Source organism: Acanthochromis polyacanthus, chromosome 11 (assembly GCF_021347895.1).
Source record: "Acanthochromis polyacanthus isolate Apoly-LR-REF ecotype Palm Island chromosome 11, KAUST_Apoly_ChrSc, whole genome shotgun sequence".
Classification (NCBI taxonomy): Eukaryota; Metazoa; Chordata; class Actinopteri; family Pomacentridae; genus Acanthochromis; species Acanthochromis polyacanthus.
In genome coordinates this window covers 37872142-37884739 of record NC_067123.1, presented here as the reverse complement: position 1 = coordinate 37884739, position 12598 = coordinate 37872142, and the positions used below count along the sequence as shown (strand labels likewise).

Here is a 12598-nt window from a genome sequence, read left to right as displayed (position 1 = left end):
CACACACGCGTTGATGCCCTCTTTAGAAAACTGTGGAGGATAATTAGAAAAACTGCAATATCAGCAAGCTAACTTCCTTGTGCGGCCATAGGCGTTGTGCTTGCTGACTTATTTCTGCTTCCAGTGCAGTTAATGAGTTAAAGGTCAGTAGGCTGTTATGACACCAATTAGTGCAATATTTCAAATCAGCACTGTAGCTCATCAGCAGTGGTGGTGGGCGAATGCTTTGAGATCTCAACAAAACTAATTGCAGAATAATGAGCACAAGCCGATGCTATCACGGTGAGAGATGCAACTGAAATAATCGCTCAGGGTGGCTGAGAGGTCATGTGCTGCACTTCAGTTGGTGTCACAGATCAACACGGGGGTCAGGGTACAGTACAAACGGCAGGGGTCGAGTTAGGGTTAAGTGCAGGGCCAGCTTTGACGCATTACACTTGAAGAGAACACTTTACCTGAATGTTGCTGCTATACAACAGTCCCCAATCCACAAATTGTGACCAATCATGCATTCTTCAACGGCAAAAACTCAAGAAGGTAGTGATAGGAAGGAGTGATAAGACTCTGCACTGACTCTGACACTGAAAAAGACTATTTCACATACTCTTCTCCACCAAAAAATACCCTGCCTCACAAGATACAAAACCCCCTTTTGCACAGCCACAGACTTCTCCAGTCAGCTGATAACATCACAGCCAGGAGCATATGGGGATTAACTGCTCACTGAACGCTACTTCATCAGTGCATTTCTGAGAGTAAAATGAATTTTAAACCTTGGCTTCTTAGCCCCTGGGGTGCACAGATTCCAGAGACAGTCGGGGGATTCAAAGCGGCAAATTTACTTTCCCCAGCTGACTTCCTTAACCTTTACGCAATAGCTGACTGAACTCGTGATGACCTTATATGCCACAGCGGCTCCGCGGGTCAAACAGTGTCACCTCATTTTCTATGATGTATCACTAATAAACAGCAGGGCAGGCGAGAGGCAAGCACCCTCACAAGAGCAGCGGTCCACTTCCACTGATGACACCTTGATGAATTAACACTCCAGAGGAATCGATGAGTCCACGGCAGCAGTGCCAACCGGTTGGTCTGGGAGTGTCAGTGGGACGCGCACTCGCCGGGCGACCTTTAGTGAAAATTCAGCATGTGTTACTGTTGATTTCTATGCTAATTAACTTCAGAGAACAAAAATGAACAAAGAAAAACAACAAAAATACATTTTCCATCTCTCCCTTTCACACACTAATGCAGAAATAGGTTTAATGACAGGGGCAACGGCTTTGTAGCCGCTGGAGGACACCCTCTGTAAAATTAAAAACAAATGTTCAATGTTGCCACTGTGAGCTAGTTAGCAACCCACAGCTCTCTTAAATTCAAGAAGCTAACGCCTTCATGGCTCATTGCTTCACAATGAGGCACCGACAGCTGAAGACAGACAAATGCTTTTGTCCGACATAAACACTGAGCAGCTCCTGCAGCGGCAACCATCATCATTAGAGCTTTTATTGTACGTTACTCATTTTAAGGTGCTGATGTATCAGTAGACAACGCGAGCAGACATGAATGAGTCAATGCAGGATTTAAGAAGCGTAACTTGGGGTCTGAGAGGCCAATTGTTGGAACTAATTGCATGAAAGCAGCCAGGAAATCTAGTGTATGTGTGCAACTTCTTCTTGTTTCACTGAGTCAATTACTTCAAAGAGGGGACGCGATTTTTTTTTATTATCCAACACTGTGGAGAGTGTGTATGGAATTACCCTACAAAATGTCTGTAATAAAGGATTCCCATGAACTGTGTCAAAGAAAAGATTTAATAGTTGCTTTGGTTTGCACAGTTACAGAGACTGCTACCCCACAAAACTATTGCACTATTACAAGTATTACAAGAATTTGCCAGACAGACCGTGGTAGTAGATTAAGCTGGGTATCTATACGAGCAATTTATCATTTTTACAACTCCATAATTACCTTCGAGGGAGTCGGCACTGAATGTACAAGTTAAACTACTGATATGATAATGAGGAAAGTATTTTACTTTGCCATGATTGCACATGAATCCTGCATCTCATTAATGAAGCAGATGTCTTTTTACACATTTCTGTGCACACATCATCTCAGATATGTGTAAATATACAATTGTTTAGATTTACAAGAAACAGTATATCCTATGCAAGTGAGAGGCCTCCTGCCTAGACAAGCTGACGCCACACCGAGAACAATTATTATATATATCCAAGCCTTTTTGATGTTGGCTTAATGCTTTAGAAGCCCTTCTACCTCACAAAGATGAAGCCCCTAAAGGGTAATGTCGATTACTGTTCACTCAAAGTCTGCTCAAAGGACTCAAAATTGATACAGCAAGCCATGACAAGTATCCCATTCAGAGCTGCCAGTAGCAGTCAGTCCAGTCATCTAGAGAATGTTTTCGTATATCTGTTGTGTTTATTCTTCCTCTATCTCCTCACTGCTCTGAGGCATACAGAGCCTCTCGGGCTGATTGACGGAAAGAGGTTCTGGCTCCTGCCAGAGAAGCATGATTGACGTCCTTGAGATGGAGCACAGCCAGTGAGGATTTTACTGTCACTCTTGGACGTGCAGAGGGCTCCAAGATGGCAGAGGGTTGATATGTTTGAGAATGAGCACTCACATGTGGAGGCTGCACAAACCACTGAGGTCTGCATATACCAAGAAGCATTTCTGAATGCGCATACCACCGCTGTGGTTTGTAGTTTGTGCTGATCGGTTCTCATGGCAACATAGCTACGCATTACCTACTTCCTTTGAAACCGCTGTGACAAAAAAACCAAAACTACCTTTAGTTTCACTTTTTCTTGTAGCAACAGCGGTGTGCAAACAGGTCCTTCCAGCACTGGAGAACCCATATGTCTCTGCAATTATCAGTGCTCCTGATTTGTGTGAGCAAAATGCTTGACATCACTCGACACCACAAAGCATGCAAACTGCACTGCAGCTCGGCTCTCGAGCACTTCATGAGATAACATCGAGAATGAGTCAGTCTCTGTATGTGAAGGTACAGAACATATCATCCAGAATAGCTCAACAGACAGGCAGGATCTCATTACTCATCACACATACATATAGACACATCCCGACACACACACGCAGCACAGCACCTGCACATGTGGAGCTGTGGGAGCAACTTACTTTTTTGTCATCTTTCTGGTTTGCTGGCTGTGCATCCTTACTGTGGTTGTCAGTGGAAGGCCTGCCGCTGGAATCCGTCTGTCTGTCGTCGACTTCATTCTGCTGATTGGCCCCTGACCGAGGAGAGCCCAGAGGGCAGGACTCCGGCTGCTGAGCACCACTTTGGACCTCCATCTTCCTCTGCAGTGCCTTGAAAGAGCAGAGCAAAATGGTAGAAAATAATGCAGGGAAAAGGTTGAATCAGACAGGCGGACTGCACACAAGAATTTATGGATATGTTCTTGCAACATCTCCTTAAAAAATAAAAAATCTCTGAGCCCATTCCTCTGTGCTGCTGGTGAGTGCAGGAGAAGAAAATGTTGAGTGAGCTTTTATAAAATGATACAAACAAGCAGCAATATTAGTAATGTGACTCTACAGTACATTAAATATGAAAAAGGAAGTATTTACTTGTGCAAACCACTAAATTGTTTTACATGAAGTCTTGCAAGACACTATTGCGTAAATATACACCTAAAAATGACATATAATTTGCATATTGTTTTAGTGCGTTTTAACTGACAATAGGGGTTGTGTCTTACGACGGTTGTAATACATATAAAAATATTAAATAACAAAGGATGTTCTCTGTCTTGGTATGAAAAAAGAAACATCGAAGTCAGTAGATTGTTTCCACAGTAGATGTTTGGGCATTTCAAATAAAAGAAAGCACATGCTGTGATCAGTCACAGTGAGTAGCATTACTGGTGGATATAAACTGTTTGGGTGAGGTCGTTCCTGGATCTGGCTATACTGTGTGCTGGCTCACTGTCAGGGCTTACTGGGACACTTGATGGAACACAGCTATATTTGTTGGAAGAATAAATAAGTCTTCTAAACAATCTGTATTGCCATTTTCTCAGCTACAGTACAAACACACTTAAAGACTGATTGAGTGCACAAACCGAATCACTACCAGCTCCGGGGCAACATGATGATCTTAACCTCTGACCTCATATTTGCTTGTGGCTGTAAAGCCAGATTTTTTACCTTTACTTTATTCTTGTCATTTTTAACTGAATGAAGGATAAGGCTATCTAACAAAGACTATGTCTCTGTTTACGTCGTGCAGCCTAAGGGCTGGTTGCAATAAATCCATAAAACTATTTCAGAAAAAATGACTTTTCCAAGGTGCCTATATAGCTCAGTGGGTTAAGCAGGCGACCCATGTACAGGGCTGGTCCCAGACGCAGCGGCCTGGGTTCGACTCCTGCTCATGGTCTTTTACTGCATGTCTTCCCCTGCTTCCTGTCTGTCTTCACTATGCCTATACAATAAAAGGGGGGAAAAAAAACTTTTCTCACATGGTCATACTTAGGGTTAAATGATTTGGGGGAAAATATCTAATTACAATTATCCTGCCAGATATTGTGATTTCATTTGCTTTACGATTTTCTAAAGTCAAGCTTCAGTTCACCATTTAATATGAAACAGACTCCAAACATGTGACACGGCATTAACACATGAGAACATTAAAAGCATCGCACAATAAGGATTGAATGAGTTTCTAAAACCACTGGGACAATAGTTGTAACAGAGTGTCAGAAACAGGGAACAAAAATATAAACCCAGCATGCAAACGGAATTCTTTTTTTGACTCAGAGAAAAGTTTAAAATCTAACTTCTATTGTTTTAGCTAAAAGGGCTAAATTTGCCCAATTGTGCCCCAAAAGTTTGGTTAGGTTAGGTGAGGCTTTAAAGGACAATAATCAGACAGAGTGACGAGACACTTCTTTGACCAGTGACGACAAAAGTTCACCCTAAAACGCAGCTTTATTCACATGACACGATGCCACAGATGGCAGAAGAAGGAGGAGCTGCTGGAGTGTGCCAGTGTCGTAGCCTGAATGTCCATAGCTCCACCATTTGTCGTATAAAAAATCATTTCAGACAGTATAGTACGATAGCCAATCTGCCATATTGCTCTGGATTGACATGTCCGACAATGTGATCCTGGGCCCTAAAAATGTTCACCAACTTCACCACTTCAAAAATTGCTGGTATTTTTTTTCAAAATTAGACACTTACTTCCTTTTGATGCTCTTTTATCATTGTATATATCTTTGTTTGAGTCTCATTTGATTTACTGTAACTTTATCTGGAATAATACACATCCTACCTATACAAACAAACTCCTAACATTACAAAAGAAAGCTGTAAGAGCAATTACATGGTCTATGCGAAATTGTCCCTCAAATCCTCTCTTCCATAGATGTGGCCTTTTGAAGCTTCCTGAACGTAACAGCTATAGCAATGCTTGTACAATGAATAATGTTGTCCATGGATTGAACTCTGATGTATGTAAACTCATTCCCATTCACTCATCCTCTCACCCATATGAAACCAGAAATAAGCACCTTTTACATGGTAAGGATAGAACAATGACCTGTACTAAATACAGTATATGTTACAGTGGTCGACAAATATGGAATGAGTTGGACAACAATCTAACACAATCCTCTACATTGTCGATATTTCAAAGGAAACTCAGAAATCAACTATTGGGGAGATATATAACTAAATGAATGTTTACCTTGCTAGGATTCACATCAGAAGTCTTATTATAAACATTGTGTTTGTTACATCTAACTGAAAAGCAGGACACGCTGTCTTCATGTATGTTTCTATATTTTATGTATATGTGCATATGAATATGTGTATGTATATATATTTAATGTTGTGTTATTTAATTTCGGTTTATGGGTGCACTTTGGTGTTGACAAGCTGTTCCTCATTTCACTGAGACTGTTAACTGTTGGAAGAGTGGACATGGACCCCTGTCTGTAAGCGCGAGCTTTTTGGGAGTTCATTTTTCACAACTTAAAAAACAACATATAATATGAATGTAAATAAAATTGTGAAATAAATAAACAAACAAACAAACAAACAAAACCAAATCCTTCAGGAAGTTTGGGACAATTGTGTTGTTGAGATGCTGCATGTTAGAACAACAAATACGTATTCCTTGATGAGAAATTATTACATGCTCCATTTATGATTTTGTTCCCTATATTAGTGCATCTCTGAAAATTAGTACATCGTGAGAAGTTTAACATTTGTCATTAGATTTTTTCTAACAGGAAATTTTAAAGCACTTTATGAAGATGCTGATTTCCTTTTCCAGCAGGAGTTGGCACCTGCCCACAGTGGCAAAACTACTAGAAAATAGTTTGTTGACTCTGGTATTACTGTGCTTGATTGGCCAGCTGACTAACATGACCTGAACCCCACAAAATCTAACTGGTGAGACAAACCCAACCCAAAAATACAGACAATCTAAAGGCCTCTATTAAAGAAACCTGGGCTTCAATAACACCTCAGCTGTACCACAAGTTCACCGACTCCATGCCATACTGTACAGATGCAGTAATTCATGTTAAAAGAGCCCATAACAAGTATTAAATGTATAAATGAACAAACTTGAACGCAGGCCTGAGGAAATATTTTAATAAACTGAGATGCTGGATATCGGATTTTAATGAGCTGGGTCAATACATAATAGTTGGACTTTTGGTATCATAGTTGACATGTTTGCTGTTTTCAGGCCTAAAATCAACATGGCCGCCTATAACCAAACACCACATGGCATTTATACACAAAGATTCTTCTAAATATTATATATACAATTGAGTGAAATTGAAAATGTAAGTTATTTATAAAGATATTGTAGTAAACCTGTTGACATGCCATAAATCCACACTTGACACACACACTATTTTACATTAAATAACTCAGAAAGCCTTGGAGTCCTGTCAGTGTTTTCTTCAGGAGGAAATGACATCATGTGGAGCAGGTCATGTGATCTGGAATTAACACACTTCCTTGATAGGTGTTTTTGTAATAATTAGCTGAAAATGATTTCTTGGACACAGATGCAATTTGTTATTTCCATATAAAATTTGATATATTGCCAAAAAAAAGAAATATCTGCAATGATTATCTCAACTAAACAAAAAGAATACAATCAAAACAACTTTTGAATCAACTCATTTTGTTATTGTTTTGCTCACTAGAAGGTGGTTGTTATTGAATTTGGACAGTTATTACATGGACATTTTAGTGATATCCGGTCATTTTTTATCAACAAGTGACTGTTTCCAAAATAAATAATTATGGAATTTTTAAAGACATGATCATAATGAACTTTTTTTTTTTTACTTGTAATAAAAATGTACATAATATATATCTTATGGACTTCAAAAGTCCCTCAATTATATCCTGACTCAGCAGACACTCATTGCATTATATCAGTGCACTGCGTTCCTCAGTCCCACAACAATAAAGCAGCAACAACAAACAAAGTAAAGAGAGGTGACCTCGTTTGAAGGACAGATCACAAACTATCCATCTGAAATCAGCATCGCGGTGTGTGGCTGCTTCATTCTGCATTCTGGGGCCATTAATAAGTTATGAGGTCAGTTGGTTGCTCTCTCAGGTGAGATGAGCCCCAGCATAAATACATGTCCTGAAGGACCTTCTCACTTACTTATTTATATATTTTACTGAAGCTTTTAAACGCCTCTGCTTGCACCGGGGGCGCGCACACGGGCTGGCACCGTGACATCACAGGTGAGCACACCTGTTGACCTGCGCTAATTAACCCCTCGGCATTATCAACACTAGCTAGGAAGGTAATGGTGGCTAATTCTGGATGAAACTGCACCATTTTTAAAGTTGTGCTGGAACATATTATAGGTGAAGCGACATTTTAGCAGCAAAGTTGACAACAGTTCACGCTATTAAGCAAATAAAGTCGACATTTTCCGACTTGGAGCGACTTGTAAACATCAAACCGAGCTGCCAGAGCTCCTAGCGCCGCCTCTGTGTTATTGCAACGTCTTACAGCGCGATATGGCAGCTTCGCACCAACACAAACTAAAAAAAAAAGAAAGCCGAAATACCTCTGTCACTTGTTGGCTCCTCGCTATGTCAGAAGCATACCAGGAGGAAGATGCGGCGGTGCAACTTGCTTTACATCTCTGTAGCTGCTCAGACGCGGAAAGCCGCAGCACTAGTCTGAGGCACAACGACGCGCAGCCGGTGCATTTAGTTCGGAGCAGAAGTTATTCCGGCAGGCAGAAAACTGGCTGAGAGGCTCGATCGCCGCTGTCACAGCCACACGAGCCGCCGCCGCTGTTGTTGCTGTCACGGCGGGCGTGTCCCCGCGAGCTGTCACCAAACAAACCCTCCTCCCGGTTACACCGAGCCCCGTGTCAAAAATGCTGCCTTCAGGTGCTCCTCGAAATATGCCGAGTCGGAGAGAGAGCAGAAGTTTGGAAGGTCTCAGTGGGTGGCTGATTGTTGCACACTAAAGAGAACTCAGTGTGGGGGAAAAAAAGTGAAAAAAGGCGTTTAGATTTTCTGTTTTGTGCGTTTGACATTTATTTGGTTGAAATAATAACTACAGTTGTTTTTTAGCAGGCCAAAGTGGTAAGTGCTTTAACACTAAAAGAAAAAAACAAAATAATTAAACAAATATACAAAGTATTTATTTATTATACGTGTGTGTGTGTGTGTGTGTGTGTGTGTGTGTGTGTGTGTGTGTGTGTGTGTGTGTGTGTGTGTGTGTGTGTGTGTCTATGTATAGTATGTATGTATGTGTGTGTGTGTGTGTGTGTGTGTGTGTGTCTATGTATAGTATGTATGTATGTGTGTGTGTGTGTGTGTGTGTGTGTGTGTGTATATATATATATATATATATACATACATATAATTAATATGGAATAGTAGTTGGAATATTGTTCAGTTACTATAATGACATGTTTTAACATTTAAAAGTGAAGAAAAATACCATTAAAAGCAATAGGTAAACAATATCAAATAAATAACATAATTTATTATATAATTTTAATAAAGTATGTTGTTAATTTGATATTGTTTAGATAAGATATTTTGCAACATGTATATGTTTGAAAATGTAAAATAAATGGTAAAACATAAAAGTCAGAGCAGCAACATGTATTCATCTGCAGTATTAATCATAAACAGCAGAAATTCTACATAAATATACATTTATTAATTAATTTATTAGTTAGTTAGCTAGTTAGTTAGTTATTAATGATAGATAGATAGATAGATAGATAGATAGATAGATAGATAGATAGATAGATAGATAGATAGATAGATAGATAGATAGATAACATATTACAAATGCAAGCAGACTTAAATAAATACATTTATTTAACACTACTATTAACTCCATTATTTTACTCATTTCTCAATACTGAGGCAACACATTCTGAAAAAAAACAAACAAACAAAAAGACTTTCCCTAACTTTTCACAAGCACAAAAGTCAATGCAGTTTCCAAATGTGTTAAATATGCAACCGTTCTGCCTGCTTAAGTCGCCTCATTGAAAGTTTCCAACAGTTTTAAAAGCAGCAAGAGCTCAGTTACAGTGGGAGGGTCTGACCTGAAGCTACCCTGCTGCAGGAGAGGTGAAGCCAGACCAGAGACAGCTACACAGGCAGCACAAGTGGAGACGGATTCATTATTAACGATCACAGGACAAGTCAAGACTGAAGCAGGACGTTATAAAGTAATAATAATAATAATGAAAGTCATCATCATGGTGATAGAAGTCCTTTCTTGAATGACAGCAGCCTTGCTAATCTTTGAAAGGTACTGAAGTCACGTTACTGGTAGGAGGAAATGCAAAGAGGTGGTTTTTGAGGTATGTTGCTGTAATATTCTGACACTGCAAAGGAAGTCTCTGTGTTTTGTTTTGTTTTTAAGAACATGTATACATTAGCCCCTCTTTTTTTAACCTCTCACAGTCATATGGAGGGTTATCCATGTGACTGAACCAAAAAATTGTGCTTTTTTTGAGATATCTGACAGTGTGACAGCAGGAAGAGACGACACCACATCAATAAAGCAGGTTCTGATTAAAAAGTTTTTACCTGGGGGCATCTTCCCTCAGTCATGATGTCTCTTTACAAGATTTCACTTTAGTCTGATAATAACCAAATTATACGCCTTTAGGATTTAATTATTTCTTGTGGACTGTCATGTGTATTTTGAAAGAAAATTCCCATTGTCTTTAAGGGGATGTCTTTCCCCGATTTACCCCATAATGGTGGCTTTAAGTTGAATGTCATGATTCTATTTCTGAACATAATAAAAAGATTTTTTTATTGCAGTATTTTTGAAACAATCATAGCTAATTCTAAGGGGCTGTGATGTAATTTCATGCATCTAACACATCTGATTTATTTGATTTTCTTCATTTAAACTACAATTCGCTCTCTGTCTTAGTGTGGATATAAACTGTTAGCAGAAAAAGTTTTTTTTTAATTGTTTTTAAAGCCTTAAAACATACTCAAACTAAAAACCTGATAGAAGCTAGTCCAAATAAAGGCTGCTTATGTAAAATATTTGTCTTTCTTACATCCCTTTAAGTTTATCTTGAGATTTCCTTCACTTGAGAGCCAATTTACTGAGAGTCGCTGAAGGAATGAAATAATTAGTAAACCTCAAAGATGACCACAAGGTGGCAATCTAAACTTAATAAACACTGAGAACATCATGAAGAACAGAATGCATGTTTGAAGTGTGTCTGTCTGGTTTATTAAAGATAGAAAACTACTGAACAAGTTAACTGTCTCAAATCATAGAAAGCAGGTAATTGGGGAACCTTGGGTGACATATTAGCTATGCTGTCGTCTTAATGCCAGTATGGAGATGATACTTGATACTCCTGTAGGTGCCATTATGTGCATGATTTATTCTTCAGAGTGCAATATTTTATGATCTTTCCTTGTTCTTTGTTTACCCTAAAGATGGGGCCCTCCCATCTGCTGAGCCGAGCCATAAAATGAGGGAGGCTTCTTACGGGTGTTGGCCCATTGTGCTTAGCTTCACTGCCTTTCCTGCCTTCCCTCAGCTTAGGAGCCATACTGCTGCAGCGTCTCATCCAAGCAGAAGGGATTTCACCCAAACGAACAACTGCTCTGACAGGCGGACCCTCGTCTGTTCCTGTCGTTGCCAGAGAAGGCAGACAGGCAGTCGGAGAGGCAGGTGGATCGGCGGGCGAGCAGGCAGGAGACTGGGCCCTCATACACTCGGGCCCCTCAGCCATATCCAGGCAGGCATGTGTCCTCCATGGAAGCCAGAAGGGACACACAGTCAGGCATGTCGATGGCCCCAGCCGGCAAAAGCAGATGTTTTCTGGGTATTGTTGTTCCGCCTCTCTGGTAATTGTTTTCCTTCAGGGCCAGCCAGTGGGACAAGGTGCCAGGTTGTGTTGTGGGAAGGAGTTATGGGGAGATGGAGAGACAGAGTGTATTATCAATCAGCAATGCTTTGGAGGCTGCTGCACGCGGGCCATCCAGCTTTTTTCTTTGTGCTCCATGTTGCTCAAATTACAGCACTACAAATGGGAGAAGGATAAAGCATTTAGTAATTATGTTTTTCATCTGGCGTCTCAGCGCCGTGGAGGTATTCAGTGTAACATTTCGAGGTGGAACAGTGAGGGACTAAAAGTCAGAAAGGCAAAGTCTTTAGTGGCAAATCCAGGTGGTCATACAGGAAGAGTCAGTCCAAAACAAGCTGACAAATCCATGCAGGGAGTGGGCAAAAATCCAAAAACCAAAGAACAAAGCAGAGTCAAAAACTGTGGAGACTTACACAGGAAGGAAGCTGGAGGATGAGCACATGAGGATGAACAAAGACAATCTGGCAAAGAACGAAGGGAAGCAAGGAAGAATATAGAAGACCAGAGGCAGGAGCTGAGATCTTGCAAATTAGTGCAGCATGTTTGAGGAGATATGATTGGAGCAGAACAACCAGATTTGAGGCCCTGTGTCAACATTTGTTCAAACAAATTTGAGAAAAAGGTGCTAAAATTAGTATTTTTTCTATTAAACCACAAAAATACTATGTGTTTGTTGGTAAAATACCAAAAATCTAGTTAGAATTACACCTTATCGCCAAGTCGGTGCAGATGGGGGGGTAACTTATATTGTTGAATTGTTACGGTTTTGCAGTAAGTCGGTATTGTAAAGTCAGTTTACCTTCACAGACACTTAGCAGTTTGTTTTGGTGCAGATAACAGCTAATGCACTCAAACTGTGTGAGATATAGAGTGTCATCCCGTGATCCCGTGTTGAAAATGCCTTCCTAATTAGTACAGAGAACTAAACCTTAATACAGGGTCAGATGTTTCTGCAAACCTGGCCGAGAGCAGATACAGAAAAGAGCCACTAGGGGGCACTTTGAGACTTTGGTTTCGGAGCGTGAAGTAGGAGAGCCTCTCTTGTAAACTGGTAAATAGTTTGACATGTATTCATTTCAAATTTAATGTACATTTAAGACCAGGTTTCCATTTAACCATCGTTCTTCTCTGTAAATTGTAATCGATGGAGCTGTTGATTTAATTCTGAAGCTTCC

At 40.1% G+C, this 12598-nt stretch overlaps 1 protein-coding gene across 3 annotated transcripts in view; it reads right to left on the bottom strand.

Annotated features, from left to right (window-relative positions):
* The window catches only part of rbms3 (RNA binding motif, single stranded interacting protein), a 314380-nt gene extending 305971 nt beyond the window's left edge, over window positions 1-8409 (bottom strand). For 2 of the 3 annotated variants that reach the window (XM_051955312.1, XM_051955307.1), the window contains exons 1-2: window positions 8109-8409; window positions 3169-3357 (exon numbers count right to left, since the gene is read on the bottom strand). In XM_051955312.1, the coding sequence (XP_051811272.1) occupies window positions 3169-3342 (174 nt within the window). In that variant the 5' untranslated portion in view covers window positions 3343-3357; window positions 8109-8409. The remainder of the gene's footprint in view (window positions 1-3168; window positions 3358-8108) is intronic. The other variant, XM_022198395.2, reaches the window with a different exon arrangement.
* Between the last annotated feature and the right edge of the window lie 4189 nt (window positions 8410-12598).